The sequence below is a fragment of the Lynx rufus genome, unplaced genomic scaffold (genome assembly GCF_022079265.1).
Source record: "Lynx rufus isolate CCGP_SWC_20201006 ecotype Redwood Valley unplaced genomic scaffold, mLynRuf1.p SCAF_11, whole genome shotgun sequence".
In the NCBI taxonomy this organism is placed as follows: domain Eukaryota; kingdom Metazoa; phylum Chordata; class Mammalia; order Carnivora; family Felidae; genus Lynx; species Lynx rufus.
The window spans coordinates 37,000,672-37,021,993 of NW_025814825.1; the positions used below are offsets into that span (position 1 = coordinate 37,000,672).

General features: G+C 47.2%; 1 protein-coding gene across 1 annotated transcript in view; it reads right to left on the minus strand.

Annotated features, from left to right (window-relative positions):
- TLL2 (tolloid like 2) overlaps window positions 1-14,775 on the minus strand; it is a 121,568-nt gene extending 106,793 nt beyond the window's left edge. The window contains exon 1 of the mRNA XM_047072661.1: window positions 14,574-14,775. Within this exon, the coding sequence (XP_046928617.1) occupies window positions 14,574-14,775 (202 nt within the window). The remainder of the gene's footprint in view (window positions 1-14,573) is intronic.
- Between the last annotated feature and the right edge of the window lie 6,547 nt (window positions 14,776-21,322).

Sequence of the window (21,322 nt, forward strand, 5' to 3'; positions counted from 1 at the left end):
GTGCTAAGAAAATCCTTCCGTTATGTTATTTCCATAGCTAAACAGGACAGTGGCATTCAGACTAGTAAGGTGATTGGCTACTTTGGCCTAAGAGAACACTTTTCACCGCTTAATTCCAGCAGAATGTGACCCACTGCTGTCTCACACTTGCTATGTTACCACAGCCTGAGCTCACAGGCCTCCACTCAGTATTGGAGAGAAGGGTGCAGTTTAGGTCCTTAAAGCCAGAGCTTCTTGGGCTATAATTTTGTATCTTATGTGCCTGATTCCAGGACCAGGCATATCTCATAAGCCCTAATATCTCCACTGTGGAATGAACTTGCATAGAGCCACAAGTTACCAGCACAATTATGCAGGACTCATTCTGAAGACAAAGGCCCCCTGGAGACCCCAAGTAGTGCAGAGATTGGAAAGAAAGATATGCTGGGCAGAGGGTAGAGAGACCTGGCACCCACCTCCAGGCCACAGCTGCCGGTAGCTGTCCGTGTGACCTTGGACAAGTTACTGCCCCTCCCAGGCCCTCAGGGTTCTCACAGGAAACGTGAAAAACTTAGAATAAATAATCCCAATGGTTCCTTCCAGTTCTAACATTCTACCAGATTTTACTCTAAGAGCTTACCTTGTGTATCTGGCTAATGTTCAATAATGGAAATGAACTTATCATCATTTTGACTAAATTTTCTTCATAAAGGTCTAGCAAGTTTAGTCTATCATGGCAGAAATTGCTTATTGTCCACCAATACCTTTTCTCACTTCTTCCATAATAATGGAACCTCTGATTTTCAGTTCCAGGCCTTCCAGAAGAAATATCCCCCAGACTCCATACAGCTATCTGTGGCCCCATGACCAATAAGATAAAGCCGAAGTGGCAAATGGCATCTCCTGGGAAACTTTTTCTCCTACATCCTTTGTGCCTTTTTGTTTTCCGTGTCTTCCATGTCTAGACTGTGTGTGTGATGGTTTGAGCTCTGGCTACCATCTTGGGCCAGGAGGACAGGGCCTCAACCTCGGAAGAATGGACAGGCAAGTCGTAAAAAGACTGCATCCTGGAGCATTTTCTGGAGCAGAGGCCATATTGGCTCCGCACTGCGGAACCTCCAGACTTTGATGCGACGAAGAAACTTCTAGCTTGTTTAACCAATGTTCCAGCTATCAATATATTGTTTCTCAGCTGTAAATCTACCCTTTCTTCTCATGCTTTGTGATACTGGAGTTGCACCCTGGAAACATTCCTCCTTTGCCAGCTGGCACAACAATCGGCTTTATCAGTAGAGGGCACTAGAGGGATAGAGCAAGAGGAAGGGATTTTTCTTCCTAGGCCAGTGGTCTCATCTCTCTTGTTCCTATGGAGCGGTTGCCAGCGGTGTTCAGGAGACTCACTCATGCCCACCCTTCAGAGTTTTGCCCGAACTCCAATGGGCGATTCCTCACTCACCAGTCTTTTCTTGTGGCACCTCAGTGAATTTCTCCAACCTCCACTGGACCAGGGCCACATTCTCGCCTATGAAATTACAAATTTTGTCTGGGTGGGTGGGTGGGGGTGCACTTTCTCTGAAGTTTACTCCTAGTAATTACTCCCCACGTCTGCTGGTTCTGTTTTCCTTAGAATTCTCCAGTAACCACTTCCCTTTTGCTAGTTCATAATCCTTTATATTAAATTTTTGAATTACTTCTCAAATGACTGGTATGATTTTAGTCTCCCAACTGGACCTTGATGGACATAGCCAATTAATGTTGGGTCCACTACTAGCAAATTCAAAAGCTTAGATGGTATAGCCATGCAAACATCACCACGGACGAAGGGAATGATATGGTACAGAATAAACTTTCTGCTTTTTACAAATCTTCTCCCCCCAAATTATTTGTGACAAACAGGACAGATAAAAGGTTGAAATTCCTAAAATTTAAGTTTCTAGGGGCGCCTGGGTGGCGCAGTCGGTTAAGCGTCCGACTTCAGCCAGGTCACGATCTCGCGGTCCGTGAGTTCGAGCCCCGCGTCAGGCTCTGGGCTGATGGCTCGGAGCCTGGAGCCTGTTTCCAATTCTGTGTTTCCTTCTCTCTCTGCCCCTCCCCCGTTCATGCTCTGTCTCTCTCTGTCCCAAAAATAAATAAACGTTGAAAAAAAAAAAATTTTTAAATTTAAGTTTCTAAAAAATGTTAAAAAAATGACCATCCAATTAGCAAAATGAGCATGAATAAAAGAAAAAAAAAACTCAGAAGAGGAAAAAAAAAACAGGAAATAAACACAGCATAAACAAGAAATGCACATAGCAAAAGAAATGCAAACGGCCCAAATCAATTGTTAAAGGTTCAAAATCATTTGAAAAGGAAATATAATTAACAATATAAACACAAATTGGAGAAATGCAAATCATTTTCTTATCAAACCAGCAAAGATTTTTAAAGATTTAAAACTAGAATACAGAAAGTTAACCTTAATGGAAGTTCAAAGGAATAAAAAAAAAAAAACCTTAAAGGGCAATTTGAAAAGAAGAATCAGAAGCTCTAAAAGCATCTACAGTTTTGCCTCGGCAATTCTACATGTAGGGATTTTTTTTTTTTTTTTTTTTTTTTTCTAAAGAAATCACTTTAGGAGCACCTGGGTGGCTCAGTCAGTTGAGCGCCCGACTTCGGCTCAGGTCATGATCTCACGGTTTGTGGGTTTGAGCTTCGCATCGGGCTCTGTGCTGACAGCTTGGAGCCTGGAGCCCGCTTCAGATTCTGTGTCTCCCTCTTTCTCTGTCCCTCCCCCGCTCACACTCTGTCTCTCAAAAATGAATAAACGTTAAAAAACATTAAAAAAAAAAAAGAAATCACGTTAAATGTACATAAAAATCTAGCAACAAGGATGATTCCAGCATCACTGTTTATAAAAGCAGAAGAAAAGATTGGGGAAAATCTCTATGTCCAACAAAAGGGGATTGACGAAACAAATTATGATGCATCTATACAGTGATGTACAGAACAATTTAAGTTGACATGTATTACAGAAGCAGCTTTATTATCATGGAAAGAAGTTCATGGTGCTAAGTGAGAATGAAATACCAGCAGGTTCAAAGCAGTATGTACAGCATTTAAAGAAACATTATAAACATGCGTGAGAATTTCTTTGGAAGAATATACAACAAAAGGTTAACAATTACTTTCAGGCCATGGAATTACCGGAAATTTTTACTCTTGTTTGCTCTTTATATTTTCTAAATGTTCTCCAGTGGATGTGTATTAGCTGTGTAATTAAGAAAACTGTTTTACGTTAAAAAAAACAAAATCTCCATTTCCTGCGCATCTCAAGGACACCCCAATGTTTACTGAGCATGCCTTGATGAACTCATTCATGTGTCAACTCTGATTTTGAGACGCAGCTCAGCTTGGGGCTTCTCCCACACACAGATCTATGATCTCCCTCCCATCTTCCCTTCCTTTTCATTCCTGAGGTCACGGCCCAAGTCCAGTCCTTATGCTCCTAGGCCTAGAGCTCCTGACTGTCCTCCTACTTCCTGCTTCTACAGACCCTAAGCATATATGTCTTCACTGTAAGAGTGCTCTGCTCGAAAAACATCAATAGCTCCCCATTTTTTAAGGGACATGCTTCAAATGTCTCAGTTTGATATTCACTGTTCCAAGCTTCTTTCAGTCTTATCTCTACTGCTCTGAAAAGCAAACCAGAATAATCACCCAGCTCCAGATACATCAAAAGCATTCCTGTTGCCTCACCAGGACTCAGGTTGTTCTACCTTATGTGCCCTCCCCTGCACCCACCTCCTTCAAATCCCATCTATCCTTCTAGGCTTACTAGGAGGAAGCCTTCCTTGATTTTTTTTTTTTATGGTGATTGCTACCTTTTCCAAATCCCTATGGTATCTCATTTGCTCAGATTCTCATTTGGCAAATACTGCTTGAGCACCCACCATGTGCCAGGCACTGCGCTGATGACCTGGAAATCAAAGGAGTCTAGTTTCTATGCCTTCGAGCTCATTGTCTCATATGGAGATAGACAAGGAGCAAATAATCACACCAATGACTATACCCAGTAACAGATGGTAAAAGGTACCATGTAGGGAACCAAAGGTGATGAGAGACTTAAGAGATGAGATCTGATCGACATCAGGGCCTGGGAAGCCCTTGGAGGGTCAGGGATGGGGGGAATGATACGTAAGCTGAGGGTCGTAAGCAGATCTGATTTTGTAAACATGATCAAACATGAGTTTCAAAAAGATCACTCTGCCTACAATGTGGAAAAGAGACTGCAGGAAGGAAGCTGGGCAGCAGGGGCATGGGTTCAGGCACTGTCGCAACAGCCCAGCTGGAAGCCCACCTTAGACCAGAAGGTGGCAATGGAGATGGGAGGGACGTGTATCAGCAGGGCTTGGGTTGGACTGCATGAGAGAGGAGGGGAAAGACAGGCATCCAGGAATGTGCCAGAGCTTCTGGGTGAAGCACTTGGGTGGACTCTGGTACCACATGGTACCTGCCTCCAGGGGGCTCAGCCCCAGGGAGCAATGTGAGTCCAGGGTGAGAGGATGGGAAACCAGCACCAGCTCCATGGGGAGAACGGACCCAGGGACGAGAAAAGGTTTTAGGGCGGAAGGTAGCCTGCTCCTGTGGGAAACTGGCTCACACAGGACTCACATCAACTCAAGGCCAGTAACCCAGGTGGGAGGAAGGGGAGGAGGCTTGGTGCAAATTGCAGGATGAGCCAAGAGATAAGTGGCCCAGCTGGCGGAGCGGGCAAAGGCTCAGGTCTGAACGTCAACACTCAAGTGCTCGTGCAGGCGAGCTTGAGAATATTTATTGGTAATTGACAGAAGTGGTTAGAGGGTGGCGTGATCACAGATAGGTCTGTAACCAATCAGCAGGAAAGCTCGGTTCCTGTTGCTATGTTTGCATCCAGGCAGAACTGTATTATGAGCAGGCTAAGAGGATACCATGAGAAACCTGCTTATATGCATTTGGTTTATCTGTCATCCTCCCTCTGCTTCATGGATGAGAGCAAGCGAGCTGTGGAGCAATAAATTATCACTCGCCACATGCTATGGATCCCAAGAGAACTCTTTGCAGCCCTGAGAGGGAGAGATAAGCCTACACAGGCCACGGAGAGATTGTCACTTCTGGGGAAATTCTTAAATGGGGAACAGTAACATGAGTAATAGTAATCACAGCAAGGAGAAGAACTAACAATAACTGCTCACAAAACACTTCTGTTCGCTGCCTCATTTAATCCTCAAACAAACCTACATGATGGGCTTTCATATCAGTCCCATTTTCCAAATAAGGAAGCTGAGGCTCAGAGAGGTAAAGAACTTAGTCAAAACCACACAAGTAATGAGGACAGAGGCAGGCTTCGTGACATGGGCTGACTGATGCCAAAAACAGTGTCTTAAACATGATGGTTCACTGACCTGCTCTGCGACCCGGATGGCCACTCACCCAAAGCCTCCTTGGGAAACATGGGCCATCTAAGTCCTCTCCCTCGGGTGAGGAGAGTGGCTGGGCCCATCATCCTCAACCGACCTGACACCATGCACTGCCCCGGGCCTTCAGGGAAACGGATGGAGGAACAGAGAGGGACAGATGCCTTGTACCATTCTCCCCTGTGCTTTGGGACTCAGGGTACTTTGAAGGCCAGAACTGTCTCATCTTTGTTGGAGTCCCAGCCAAGGATAGAGAGAAAGGTAGAGAGAAGGTGGTGGGCTATGGTGCTCTGGGGAACAAGTGCACCAACGTGACCTTTAGACCAGGCAGCGCAGAGGTGCTTGTTGACTGTGTGGAAGGGTTCAGGAGAAGGGGAGCAGCTCCAGGTTTGGAGCGGCCATGTGCTTAGAGAAGACAACAGGGGTGGGAGGCCCTGGCCACACCGCTTACAAGTTCAATGTTCCATGTAGGCCCCAGCCCAGCCTCTCCGGCTGTGTAGCACCCAGACCACATCTCCCAACGCCCACAGGATCATAGGAGCCCAGATCATCTTCTGTGAGTGCTCAGATCATCTCCTGGCAGTTTGAGAGACCAATGGAGAGAGGAGAGGGAAAAGAGCTTTGAAAACCATCAGGTATGGATGGTCCAAAGTTCTAAGGCAATGTTGTAACCACTGTGAAGATTAATATAATTGTAGTTCTCCTCTTGAAAAGTACGGTGAGAGGTAAGAAGGCAAAAGTTTGGGGATCAATGAAGTTACATCCTCTATTCAGATTGCTTGAGTAGGTGTTCATGGCAGAAGGACTGTGCCACCATCAAGTGTGATGTGGTCCCAAATCCTGCTTGCTACTTGAAATCTGGAAGAATGAATGCTTTATAGAAAGAAGAGTGGCCAGAGAGAGCCATTGGCTGAATGGGGGCTCCAGCCAATACCATTCACCAATCTCTAAGCAGTCAGGGGCGGACTTCTCAGTGGGGCCTAGACACCTGGTTGGCTTGCAGGGCATGAAACCACACCCCACTCCTAACATCAGGGAAGCCAATGACCTTCATGGCAGATTTGTTTTCAGACCAAGGTTTTTGGATATGGAGGAACTATCAGCATCAGCATCATCAGGAAACGTAAAGCTCTGGAAACATCGTTGTCTGGCATCGGTTGTTCAAATACTTGGTTTCCTACCACTTGGAAACCTTGCTAAATTTCTGTGGGATGATAGTAATAAAAACAATCTTTACTGAATATTTGCCATGTTCCAGGCACTATTCTAAGGCTTTGTCTATATTAACACATGTAATCTTCATAATAACCCTATGTGGTAGATATTAGTATCCACAGTTTATAGACAAGGAAATTGGGGTCTAGAGGGCTTAAGAAGTTGCGTAGGGTGCCACAGGCATTAAGTGGTATAGCTAGGATCTGAACCCGGGCAGTTTGTCTCTCGAGTCTGCTCTCTCATAGCATGGAAGGTGGTGCTATTCACATGACTCAATTTAATCCACACACTTTTTGCACATGGCAGGCTCTCCGGGGCCACAAAATTACTGTAATATTTCATATTTATTGAATGACTCCATTTGCTAAGCACAGTATTGAGTGCCTTTTTTATAACAACAAGCCTGCAAAATAGGAGTTTGTATTAATTGCATTATAGAGACGACGAAAACAAGGCTTTAAAGACCATGAGACTTGCCCAAGGTTTCACAGCTATTAAGTGACAGAGATGAGAAGGAAAACCTAAGTCAGCCTGTCTCCAAAGCTTGGGTGCAGAGCCAACAGGCTGGGGAGCAGCCCGCCCCAGCCGGTTAGTGTCGTGAGAGCGGCTGGAGAAGCAGTGAGAAGCGACGGTCCCAAACTGACCACAGGAGGTGCTACTGAATGCTGCTGACCTTTCTACACCCAGCTTCCATCAGCAGCATCTTCTTGCTGAGGAGGCCATGCCCAGTCCTGAGCTGGACGCTCCCAGGGACAGGGCTAGGTCCAACTGACAGAGATCACCATGCCCAGTGCATGGCCCTGTGCTTGGTGGGCGCCCTGCATATCTGGGGCTGCTGCGAATGGCTCCGTGGTTCAACTACTGCCCTGCTCCTCCTCTCTGTCTCACTGGACAGAGGATTAAAGGGCACGCTCCCAACACATATTGCCATTCCAGAAGAGGGTGTGAGACACCGATCACTGTACAACTGGCAAGGACAAAGAAGAAAACAATGGGTTCCACTGATGTCAGAGTTGGGGATCCACCTTGGACGATGCCATTGAGGACTTCTCTGTCTGCAGAACTTGAGCTCTGTCTACAAAGACAACGCTGGAAGTTGCAGGACCATCGAAGGTCTGGACAAAATGCACGGTTTCTCCCTATGCAAAATGGGAACTGACACAGCCACCTGTCTATTCCTGGGGCCAGGCTAAAGATCAGTGGGGTGGTCTTCTAGCTATCACTCAACTCTTGGAACATGATCATCCAAACGAGGCCCCTTCCTGGCCTCCCTCTCCCAGATGCTGTTTGCCCCAATCTGAGTCTTAGCCACCGTTGGGACCTCTACGTTCTGTTGGGCATCTGATGGCCACACTCTCTCTTGGTTGAGTTGCTGTGTCTCTGTATGACAGTTACTCAGGGGCCAAGACAGTGCCTTTCCTCCCCCAGCTCTGCCCTGGCTTGTCCTCACCTTCTCTTACTTTTTAAAGAAATCTTTGTTGAGCTATAACTCACATACCATAACATTCGCCCTTCAGTTACTTAGGAGACACTGTTTATCAATAATTATCAGATCTGACCTTAAGAATCCCTGACTATACCACCTGAATTAAATTGTTCATTTATTACAAAAATTCAAATTCCTCTATAGCATGTCAACAAAAGAACTCAAAAAGTAGTTGTGAGTACCACTCTGTGCTCTAATAATGTATACATCAAACACTGAACACCTGCCTGTACCAAAAGCTAAGCACTTGACAAACACTGAATCACTTAATCCTTGTAGCAACCCTAAATAGTGAATATTAGCAGTTCTTTTCAAGTGAGGAAACTGAGGCACAGAGAGGTTAAGTAACTTACTCAAGGTCACAAAGCCCTGCATAGGCAGCAGATTTTGAATCCGGGTCCGTCAGGTGTCAAAGCCTATGCTCTTAACCACCTCAGGCCCTGCCCCAGTGCACTTTGTGGGGTGAAATATTAGGAACAGAGATGAGCTAGAGATCGCTCCTGCATGGAGAAGTGGGAAAATTAACTTTCATTTCGATACAGCCCTGAAATATTTTGACTCCATCAAATCAGCACCTGCTGATAAAAGGGCATCGTGACAAATAGGAATAAAAATAAAGTTGTAAAAAGGCCAGGTGCCCTCCCCTGAGTGTGACCCATGGCGGTGGGAGCCCGACAGGAGACAGCAGGGGTGCCAGGGCGATGGGAACAGGGTCCGCCAGGGAGACAGGCCTCCAAGGCACCACGGAAACCTCACAACTGTGCTTAAGAAACCAGGGCACCTGCCTCTGCCATGAAGGATGGAGGGGAGCTCTGGAGGGGAGCACTTCCCAGGACCCCATGATCCCCCAACTCCTCCCTGAGCACTTTTAGGAGGGCTGCAGCCCACTGACCTGGGTCTGCTTCACTACTTCCCAGGCTGACAGTGAGCTTGGAGGTGCCTTCAGCCGTAGACCCAATCACACAGGGCCAAAATCATCATTCCCTCATTCAGCAAATACTGACCAGCACCTACGACGTACCAGGCGCTGCTCGAGGCACTAGGCTTATGGTAGGGACTCAAGCAGACAAAAGTCCCTGACCTCACAGACTATGACATTCTGGCCTCGCATCAGTAATGTGAGGGCTGCTGGCAACAGCTGCCCCAGAGTGTACTGTCCTCGAGGGCTCTGGATGGCCCCGAAAATCAGGGCCTGACTGGTACGGCCACTGGGTCTGGGAAAGACAAGGTAGAGTAGGGCCCCACGTTCCGAGCAGAGGTGAGGTCTGAAAGGGTGGGGAGGGATTGCAGGCTTCGTCATGAGGAAAGAGTAGCTCCCAGGCCAGCACCCTCACCACTGGCTCCTCAGCCATAAGCCATCAGGGGCCACTGACTATATTTACTTATGTAGCAATATACATTTTGCCGTATGTCAACATCGAGCCGGGAGGAAGGCGCTGGCATTTATCAAGCCACCGGCTGAAAAGTAAAGCTGGCTGCCAGCCAGTTTCCTTGGGTTTAATAAATCCGAAAGGCTATACGGCACTTTACAGTTTACAAAGCACTTTCCCACGGTTTGAGCTTCACGTAGATAATTCTGGTGATCTGAGTCACGTACCCTCAGCTTAACTCGAGGCAGCTCCATGCATCGCTGCATGTCTCCCCACTTTTCTGCTTAAGAACTTGAATCTGTCTGACCACGGCACTAGCACGTGCAGACGAAGGCTGGCCGTACCGGGAAGTTAATGCCTGGAGGAGCGTGGCAGGTCCTATTTTCCCAGACTGGCTGTGACAATAGCCTGCATCCCACATGCTCTTCTAACAACGTGACTTTGATACTCCTCCCATGGAGAGGTGGGTCTATGTCCCTGCCCCTTGAATCTGTGAAGGCTTGTGACCATAGCAGAAATGATGATAGGCGGTTTGGCAAGGCCACATAAGGCAACACAGTTTCCATCTGGTTCTCTTGGGATGCGTGCACTTAGAATCAAGCTGCCATGCTGTGAGGAAGCCTAACTAGCCCACAGGGAGAGACCACTTGTAGGTGTTCTGGCCAACAGTTCCACTGAGGTCCCAGGCGATAGCCAGGCTCCAAGCACCAGCTGTGACCGAAAGAGGCTCCAGATGATTCCAGCCCCTAGCTGTCAAGTCACCCCCCTTCCCCACTGCCAACCTACAAGTATTCCCAGCAGAGGCTTAGACACTGTGGAGCAGAGACAAATCACCTGTGCGCTGCCCCTTCCAAACTCCTGATCCACAGAATCACTAAAACAATAAAATGGTTGTTGTTCTACACCACTGAGTTTCAGTGGTTTTTTTATACAGGAATCAAAGGAACAGGGAGCAAACGGTGAAGGACAGCAGCCTTTGGAGAAAATGTTCCAACCCCCTCTTGAATGGGTAGGAAACTCGAGGAGACTTTATGGAAGCTTTGCAGAGGTCCTGGTGCGTGCAAGACTCCATCAACGAAAGCAGTTACCTTCGCTGGATTTCCTCCTTCCTTGTTCTACTCTTCCTGCTTCTTGGGATCACCTCCCAAATGAACCAGCAACACACAAGTCCTTGTCTGAGGAATCCAGCTACAAGTAGCCTCAGGTCTGCCCTACAAGGCAAGTGGTTTATTCCCATCCCCATTTTGCAGATGAGAAGACTGAGGCACAGAGAGGTGAAGTGACTTGCTCAAGGCCACACAGAGAGTAAAAGGGAAAAGGACCTAGGCCTTCTGGTTCTGAATCCAGCTAAAGAATTGTAGACGAGGGCAAGCAGGCAGGGAAGTCCTCAGAAGCTTTGCAAAGGTTGTTCTCAGAAGCACGGTGGCTGAGAGCATGTCCTGCAACTCACTATCAGTTGAACCCTTGGCCCCACTTACAGTTTAAGATGAAAAACAAAACGGCAGAGCCAGGCAGAGACTATGCCCAGAAAGACCAGCATACCTCCCTAGCCCCAGGCCAGGAGGATTGCACACACTCCCACTCCACGGGCATCTGATTTGAAAACATCCTTTTTTACAGCATTAGGTAGATTGTTTATTTGTTAAATGTTACAGTTTCAAACTTGCTTTGAAGGTCCCCAGGAAGATTTCTTTCAAGTTTCTAGAAAACCTGTCTGTAAAAGAATCTAACTGTAGGGGCGTCTGGGTGGCTCAGTCAGTTGAGTGTCTGACTTCCACTCAGGTCATGATCTCACAGTTCATGAGTTCGAGCCCCACATTGGGCTCTGTGCTGACATCTCAGAGCCTGGAGCCTGTTTCGGATTCTGTGTCTCCCTCTCTCTCTGCCCCCTCTTGGACTTGCGCTCTCTCTCTCTCTCAAAAATAAATAAACATTTAAAAATTAAAAAAAAAGGGGCGCCTGGGTGGCTCAGTCGGTTAAGCGTCCGACTTCGGCTCAGGTCACGATCTCGTGGTCCGTGAGTTCGAGCCCGGCGTCGGGCTCTGGGCTGATGGCTCAGAGCCTGGAGCCTGCTTCCGATTCTGTGTCTCCCTCTCTCTCTGCCCCTCCCCCGTTCATGCTCTGTCTCTCTCTGTCTCAAAAATAAATAAAAAACATTAAAAAAATTTTTTTTTAAATAAAAAAAATTAAAAAAATTAAAAAAAAAAGAATCTAACTGTGTAACAGGCACTGTTTTAAGCACGTTAATCTATTAGGAATCATCCTCATTTATAAATGAGGACAATAAGGCACAGAGAAAATATGTGTCTTGACCAAGGTCACACAGCTTGTAAATGGCAGAGGAAATGATAAAATTCGTAAATGTTAAAAGGGTAAAAATGTTTTTGAAAATGTTAAAAGCAGTGAAGTGGAAAATAGTAAAATAGTAAATTGTGAAACACTTACCCGTTTGGTCAGCCTCTGAGAGACTGAGCTGGAAGCAAAAGTCACAGAACCTCAGAACACTAAGTAGGAAGGAACCGGGGGCACAAATTCAAATACCCACAAGGTGGGAAGTGCACACAAGGCAAGACAGCTTTTGTGGGCCAAGAGACCCAGCTCCCTGGGACTGTCAGTTTGCAACCTTAACAAGTCTAACCACCTTGTCCTGTAGGTGAGCAACTGAGGCCCAAAGAGGAGGACACTTGTTTGAGGTTAACTCAGCTCCTGAGAGACCAGGATCAGATCCAAGACTCTCTATGTATTCTGTGTCTGCAGCATAGTGGGGACCCCCACTCGAGAACGGGAAGGTGGGAGGTGTTTTAGATTCAAAATCCTGAAGCCCCCCTTCTTGGCAGAGGAGTCAGGAGGTTAGGATTTGACTGGGATAGGGTGAGAGGCTGCCCTAATAATTTGGTTTAAATGTGGACCCAGGAAATGCAGTGTGCCCCCTTGAGCTGAGAGGCATGTCCTTTTATTGAGGTCTCAATGCCCTGGCGAAATGCTTTTTGTCCTTCTAGAGGGCTTTTCCTAGCTCAGGGAATTTCCAGGAGCACGGAGAGCCAGAGATGCGACCTTTTCCCCAGGTCTCCCTTGCCATCGCCCTCTTCTGGCCGCTCTTAGAATGAGTACAGCTTAAGGAGAGGCCAAGGCAAAGTGAAGATCAAGGATGGCTGTGGAACATGCCTGGAGCAGGCTGAAACCAAGCTCCCAAGATCCTCTACTTTCCAGCCCTGCCTGCCCATCCCATCCTGTCTGCAAAGAGTCACGGAACACGCATGCCCTGGTTATCTGGCATTTTCTACAAAATTATTGGAGAAAAATGAGGCCCCAAAGAGGCAAATCTGCCTTAGGGTTATTCCACAAGGCCGAGACTGGGAGCCGGGGAGCTCTCACAGACAGACCCAGGCCTGGTTCACCCAGATTTGCAGCACCCAGATCAGCACCCAGCATACCAGAGGTGCTCAGTACGTTCCTGAGCAGTCTGATGGCTTCCCCAGTCCAGGCCCCAGACGCCCACACCCACATTGCCTCCCAGATCCCCCAGCACACATCCAGTAGAGTCCAGGATCTGACAAGTCCAGGGGATGGCTGATTCACCCCCTATAGCCCCATCCCATTTTCACAGCCTCAGTGTCTCTCTCTTTTCAGGGCAAGGCCACCACCATTCCACCGGTGCTCCAGAGCCCCTTCTCCCTGGTCATGAGCTGGGTGGCATGAGAACTGAGAGACCTCGGTAGTGACATGCTACCTGCTGATATGTTTTCAAATGACCCAACACTTCTGCCCACCTTCCTAACTCAGAGGCCCCACCAGGTACAGGAATAGGTGGGAATTCTAGAGGGGTATTCCTGCAGGGTAAGACCAGGGCCCTCAAGCCTGGTTTGATCTTCAACCTTCACGAGATTCTCAGGTCTCACAACCCCTCCGCCCTCCAGCCTCCTAGTAACCTGGTTTTCCCCAGACTTCACCCAGTGCTGACCCGTCTGACCCCCAGCCTAGCCCACAGCCGCTGTAGTAACAATACAAATAATTACAGGACCACCTCATTTTTCCATTTGCAGAGAATTTTCCCATAAATCACCCGAGACCTCCTATAATTACCGTACCCCATGACTTGAGGCTACCAGAGGTCTCCAGGGAGTGAAAGAGTGGGGCCGCTGGCCACGGTGCCCCCCCACCCCCCACCCCCCAGGCCCGGCCGAGCACAGCGCTAGGAAAGGAGGGAGGCCGCGCTCTCCTTTCCGTGCGCTCATCTCTGCGGGCCGCTGGCCGCTGGCCGCTGGCCGGGCCTCCGAGCCCATCTCTCAGGAGAGTGAGGACCGCTCTGTCTCGGCGGCCGGAGCTCCCCAGACTTGCCGGCTCCCTGGAACCTGCGCTCTGGCCCCGGTGGCGCTGAGGCCCCGAGCGCTTGGGCTCGGAAGCCACGCCCCTCGGGACACACGAGCCGGCTGGTGGCTTCGGGAAGGGAGCTGCGGCGCCCGAACCAAACGTGCGCCAGAAAAGACCCGCGCGTCCCGGGGCGCCGCTTCCTGAGGGATTAGAGCACCTGCCGGCTTCCATCTCCGCGACCCCCAGGCCCGGACCACGCTCAGGGGGCTACAGGGAAGTTTTCGGCAACTCGGGTCACGCGCGTTCTTCCTCGGCCACCACTTTCCCTTTGCCCGCTGTGCAGCTTTCTGGTTTTTGTTTTTTGTTTTTTCTTCTTCTTCTTCTCTTCCCAAGAGCAGGCACGAGATGTCGAGAAACTTTGCGCACAACTTGCAAACGCGGGGAAACCGGGGCCGCGGCTCCATCTGAGCCCGGGAGCGGCGCGCCCAGCCCCGCGCGTCCGGCAGCGGCTCGTGCGGAGCACCTGGCTGTCAGACGGCCGGGGCGCCCGCCCTCCTCCGCTGTGGGAACGCTCCCGCGGCCGCCACCCGGGGCGTCCCGCAGGCCCGCGGCCGGGACGTCCCAGCCGGAGTGGCATTGTTTTCCCGGGGAGCCGGGGAATCTCGGGGGAAGGGGAGGGAGACCCGCCCCACAGACGGCAGCGCAGGCTGGCCCACCACTCATTTGCATTTCAAAGGCAAACTTCTGCCGGACTTCTCCGGCGGCGGCCGCGGCACCTACCGGCTTTGCACGGGTCGTGGTAATGTTCCAGCTGCTGCTCCGCGCCCTCCTCGCCTTCCAGCGCCGAGTAGTCCGGGGCGGCGTCCGAGCGCTCCGCGAGCCCCCCGGCGCCGCGGGGCAGCGGCGGCAGCAGCAGCAGCAGCAGCAGCGGGAGAGGCAGCAGCAGTGACACCAGGGCCCCGAGAGCAGTCGCCCGGGGCATGGTTGCGAGGGGCCGGCGGAGACCGAGGGAGTTGCTTGCGTGCACGGAAAGCTCGGCTCGGGCCAGGGACCGTGCACAGGGTCAGGTCGGCGGCGGCCGGGGCACGGGAATTACGCGCGGCTGCCCGGCATGGCTCGGGCGCGGAGCGAGCAGAGCGCGGCGCCCGGGTCCGCGTCGGGGCGCCCAGCAAGCCGCCGCTCAGAGCTACTTGCCCGGCGGCCGAGGCTGCGGCGGCTGCGACTGTGGCGGTGGTGGCGGTGGTTGGAGCAGTGGCCGCTCCGCCCCTCTCCACCCGGGCTGGACCACACAGCCCTCGCCAGGGGCCCCGGGCAGCCAATCACTCGGGCGCCCGAGGCGAGGCCCCTCCTCTTCCCGGCACCTCCGCAACTTCGGAGGAAGGGGAGCGAGGTGAGGATGCTGACGGCAAGGGCCCGGGGCCCGCCGAGCTCCCACCGAGCCGAGGGCGCCCTTCTCCGGACGCCACCGCGGCCTCCGGCCCCGGAGAACGCTGCTTCTGACGATCGAGGCTGGACTTCCCGCCTCGTTTTAGCCTCACAACTCACTTTACAACTCCCCGATGCACACACGTGGGCGAAGGCAGGCAGCGGCGGTTACGGCTCCGAGCACAAGAACCCGATGTGAGCGGTCCGCGTCGCTACCAACTGGCTGGGTGCTTTCGGACAATCGTTTCTCTGTAAGAATGAAGTTAATCTTCTGTCCAGGAGCTTTCAGCTCAGAGGGGGTAAAAAAAAAAATCGCAGATTGCGATTCTCTCAGCTTTTTCAACATCCCTCGTCCGGCCATGACGGGCGCTTGCTGCGGCACCCCACCTCACCTAACAGTAGCGGCTGGTGATACGGGTGCCTTGGGGGAAGAATTATTCAAAATGACAGATTTCCCCTCTTGGTGACCCTATCCTTTAGCAAAACAGTTTAAGATGCTTCATACAGGCAAAAAGATTGACAAATGAACAGCTGTACGTGCTATTTGTGTTGAATTACTGACATGTTTTTATTAAATAAGCCACTCACCATTAACTTGATGGAATAAAAATGACCAACTCCTGAAGTCTGGTTATTTTTTTGCCAATTAAAAACATATGCCCAAATAATTTAGGAGAATAATCAAGAGATATTTGAAACCCAATGCCACGTTATACCTTAAATGTAAAAAAACTGTCAGAACTGAGCCATTGTGATTTATAGACATATAAGGTACTATTATCATGAGGCATTTCAAAGACCTTTTTATGCAAGCAAAATTGCCCTAATCAAGAAGTAAAACACACCAATGTGGAAAGATTTTTCAGCATCACACCCAGTAGAACCTCACTGTGAGCAAAAAAAAAAAAAAAAAAAAAAAAAAAAAAGAACTCAACTTCCTTTGAGGTTTTCACAGCCACTAATGGCAAAATAGCTGACAGGCAGCCCGAGAGCCGGGCTTTATACAGGACTATGAATTTCTTGCATTATGGTAACCTGCCTTCTTATCTATTAACTGGGATTACAAGTCCTTCAAACCAGTAAAGGTTTAGAAATGAACCACTGTATGCGGGCTCTTGGATATTTTGTCTTGGCCCTTAAAAAAGAAATCCAAGTTGACCCTGCTTCATCATCAAATGGGCACACACAGAGAGGAGCTAGATTGGCCAAGAAGATCTAGTTAGGAACTCACAAGTGGAAGACATTTGGGAGGAACGGATGCCACCAAATGGCAGAGAAGGCCAAGTGGCCATTAAACAGGCAATAGGTGTGGGAAGGGGCTGAATGGCATTTCTGCCTGAATGCTGGAAGGAGTCAAACCCAATGCCATTGTTCCATGCTCCCAACACAGTGAAGGTCAGCACTTGTCAATAGACGAGTCCACAAAGTCAACATCTAAGAAGCCTCACAAACTTCTGTGACACTTCCAGGTCTCCAGATGGCACTAGGCAAACAGCCAACTGGCTTCCCCATTAGCAGGAATTCCTCTGGAAAGTAGACATTCCAGGAGACCTCTTGTGCAGGCCCTGAGGCTGTGAGCTTTTATTGCTTCTAATCCCCACCCGGTGAGTAGCTAACAGGTCTCCTCACCAACACTCCCAGTCCAAATAGTTTGAAGACACTGGTGCTCCTGGATGGGCCTGCCGCACAGTTTTAGGTCAGAAGCCTTGTCATGATGCGCCTATGGCTGTCAACCAACAACTAGCAACAGAACATTTGAATCACAGTATTGAAAGGTTAGATAGGAACAACTGAAAAGGGATGGTTAATTGTTCTCAGTTCTATAGTTCCTGACCTCACTCACTACTTTTATAGATTAAACTCTAATCTGGGTTCACACAATTTTTAAAATATACATACTTTTAAACTTAAATCCCATGGGAAAACTAGCGGTAGATTGGGAATAAAAGGTTTTACAATAAGCTAAGCTGCCCAGCTTAGTTGCATGGTCACATTCCTAATTATTTGTGGGTTTCCTCCCCCATAGCTCTGGTCCTGTGGAAAACCTCCAAGCGGATACAAGTTCCTGCGCACCCCCCCCCTTTTGAGTCAGATGTCTGTCCTCCACCCAGCTTGTTCTACTTCTGTACACCCAGAGCAATCCAGTTCTCTTGCAGCAGCTCTCAAACCCCTCCCCAACCCCCAAGTTTTAGCCTCAGCTACTCCACACAGGCCACTTGCTCATTTTGCCATTGTAGGCCACTACACATCAACACCATCTCCTCCAGGGCAGGGAGAGAACCTCCAGAATAAAGCAGCACTCTTATCTGGTGGCTCACTCCTTCACCTACATCACTGACCACCCAGAAGGCACCTTTGAGTTCTTTGGAGGTTATTAAAAATGTTACAATTTTTAGCAGCTGTTTAAAATCCCTTGTGGCCCTTCTCCAAAATCTTTACCCGAACTCAGGCACACCACACCTTACCATCCACCTTCAGGCCTTCCTTTGGCTCCTGCCACCTCTGGCTGCCCACCCTCCACTCTTGTTGCAGTGAGCACCTTGCAGTCACCCTAACAGGGCCTTGCTGCTTCACACCTCCAGGTCTCTGCGGGGACAACTTGATAACCACACAGCCTGCATCCTCGTGCCAACACCTATTATATAATAGCTACCACACTTATGACACTTACCTATTTCTGTCTGTCCTCCCCTACTGGTCTATAACCAACTCCAACTTGGAATCACCTTCCATGTTTCACTCTCTAGACCCTCCCTTCCCGTCAATGACCTTCAAGGTTAAGTCCCATAATCTTAGTGGCTTAGACTGAGCCACTAAGAATAACCATGACACTGGCCAGTTAAAATGACTTACATCAACTTCTCCCTACAACTGTCTCCTCCATTTTGTAAATCTGAACCTGTTATCACCTTAAACATGCAAAGCTTTGAAAACAATTTAAAATGTTTAGACTGTATCACCACTGACTCCACATGTCCCACTGTAGGCACACTTCCCCTTTTTCCACTGTTAAACTGTAAATTAACTTTAATAAAAGTTCTCACTTTGAAATGCAGAAGCTGGCTATATAAGATTCCTTTATCCTCCTAATTTTCCAACCACAAAGTGTTCATTAGTGATCAAAAGTAATCCAAATTTGTACCAACTTAAACTATTTGGCTAACAGGAATTTGTCAAGTACACATATTGACTGAGGTAGCTAATAAAATCAGGGGGAGGAGAGAACCAAGAATGTTGACAAGGATTTAAATAGCTAAAGCTGGAGATGAAAAACAGAAGTAAAATTGACCTGGAGAAATTAACCACTGATTTTGATGTAGCACAATAAAAATAACCTCTTCCTTGGTAGAGAACACTCATTTTCAACATGATGTCTTCTTATATTATCTGCTCCACAGACTGGAAAGGTAATGTCCCCATTTTACAGTGACAGTGGCCAAGACAACAGGACCATGCTCTTGATTACCTCAGGCCTAAAACAACACACTCTTTAGCTGTTCTAGCTTTTTTTCTATAGTATGTAGTGGTCTACCCTATCAGCTTCACAGAATGGTTGTGAGGGAACATATGTGACAATGCTTTGACTAGACAATTTATTATCAATCAGGAGAATGACAGGCATGGGAGTAGTGGGGTTTGAGTGTAGGAGTCACAGCTTGTATCCAGAAGTCAAAAGAATGATAAGAAAAAAAATTTTTAAAAGACCTTATTTATTGTACCATTCTTTCGACTTTCGGTACATTTAGTTTCTTTTTCAAAATAAGAAGTTGGGAGAAAAATCAAATCTTAAATCCTTCATTTCAGGGGTCAGCAAACTGTGGCCCACTGGCTGTTTTTATTGTCATACCGGAAAACAGCCGTGCTCATTGGTTTATGGACTGCCTACTATGGCTGTTGTGCTACAAAGGTAGAGTAGTTGCGTCTGGCTCTCAAAGCCTCCATATTTCCTATCTGCCCTTTACAGCAAAAGTTTGCTGACTCCTGTTTGTGGAAGGCTATCAGTAACCCTTTATATGCATACTGATAATAATGGGTTATCCTCTATGTTTGGTTCACTTGTTTCAAGAAGGAAAGAAATAAAGCATCCAAGGAAAATACATTTAACTTTTTATTATTTTAAAAATTCAACTTCAGTTAGATTAACAGACTAGATTAGAACCTCAAATGTATTTGATACAGTATATACTGGGTATCTAGTACTAAAAAGCCAGTTGGAATATAACCTACACAAACCAAAGGTGTGTACAAAATGGAAGTAATCATCAAGCAATAACTGTTTCCTTCCAACTGGTACTATCCGTGTTCTGTGGGGATTTATAGCTTCAAATTTAACACAGATGAAAAGCCCAAGTGGGACTGCTTTTCCGCATATACTGTTATCCTTCAAAACAGAATTCCATGTTCGTTGTTCCTTGCCTTAAGATCTTACTTTCAAATGACCTAAACTGAGGAACTGGGGCAAATACACAAAACTCTGCCTTGTCAATTACCTGCATGCCTAGCTCACCTATACTCATACATAAGCCGCTTCCATGACAGTTCCTCTATTCCCATTTCCTGATACAGTAAAATAAGAACTTAAGTTTTACTTTTGTCCTTGCACAATTCCATCTACAGCTCCCATAAGACTGTCAAATCAGACGGCTCTCAGAAGACGCTCGTAAGAGAGAACTAGAGTTAGTCCTCATGCTGCATTTAAATCTTATAAAATTTCTACAGCTCTATGCTCGTTTTCTGATCTACCTTACCTCTAAATCTCATCTATTTCTGGACACACTTCCAAACAATCTTTGTAAATTTTCACTTCTCCAATCTGTTTAACATCTTGATTGCGAAAATACAGCTTCATAACCATGGAATTTTTATGAAGATATAAAACATTAATGAATACTTGCATTTTCATACGTCACTGCTCCTATTTATTACATGTTCCCATAAATCAATAGACTGAAGCACTAAGACATGCTGAAATCTAAACTTAAAACCCAGATGGAACTGCAGGGTATAAATTACAAATAGGTTTTTCTTTCCTAGAATTCATATACAGAAGCCCTTCAGTATGTAGCTTTTTCTGAACAAATTACATTAATACATTTATTTTCTTTTTAACATTTGTAAAAATCCAAGAAATCTTAAAGGAATATTATTTGCAAGACATTTGGCATAAGGTGGCTAGTAACCATTTAGGAAACAAAAGCTTTAACAAACTGAATACAATCTGTGGCTAAACCCTAAATAAAATGGGAGTTTGGAAGAACTGGAATTTGCAGCAACCACCTTTTGTAACCACTGTCAATGGAAAACACCCAATGGTACCATTCACTAAGTTGAGATATCAATCACAGTATAATAAATTCTAAGAGGATGGGGCTTGATTTGTCAAACACAGTACAGTTTAGGAGCCCAACAGGATATACCAAAGAATACTTTACATACCTCCAACTGTTCTATTTCCACCTTATCCTGGCCTTATATAAGGATAGATGAATAATGATGTTAATTACCACTGTAGCTAAATTTCAGAAGCATGCTTATAGATACAAGGAGAAAAGTTTACCCTTAGATTTTGATAGTGTTCAAAGTGTTGAGCAAACAAATGAAAGACAGATACACAGCATTAATGGAGTGTAAGAACCTCACCCTTTAATTAACTTAAATAATATTCGATTTCACTACTCTATAACCAAGAGCTAGGGAGCTAAACTGTTTATGGATTACATCTTCTTCAAGACAAACATATAGCCAGCCCCTCCATGAAGGCATAAACCAAAACAAATTTTCTAAAGGACTTTCAAGGCAATTTATATTCCTTTTAATGACATTCTTAATATATTTAGAAATTAGAAAATTATTTTTCACTGAAGATTCCAAAGAACTTGAAATAGGGCTCAATTTAGTAAAAAGAATTGGTATACCTGAAAGCAGCTAAAGCACTCATTTTCTTAAATCCCTACATCTTACCTGCAAGATTCATGAGAAACAAATTTCATTTTATTAAAACAAAAGCTTGCTGTCCAATTTATATTCCATCAGATAAGACTATACATTGTTGTAAGTACTGTACATGTAGTAAAAACTTACATAAGCCATTAAATACTGACTTT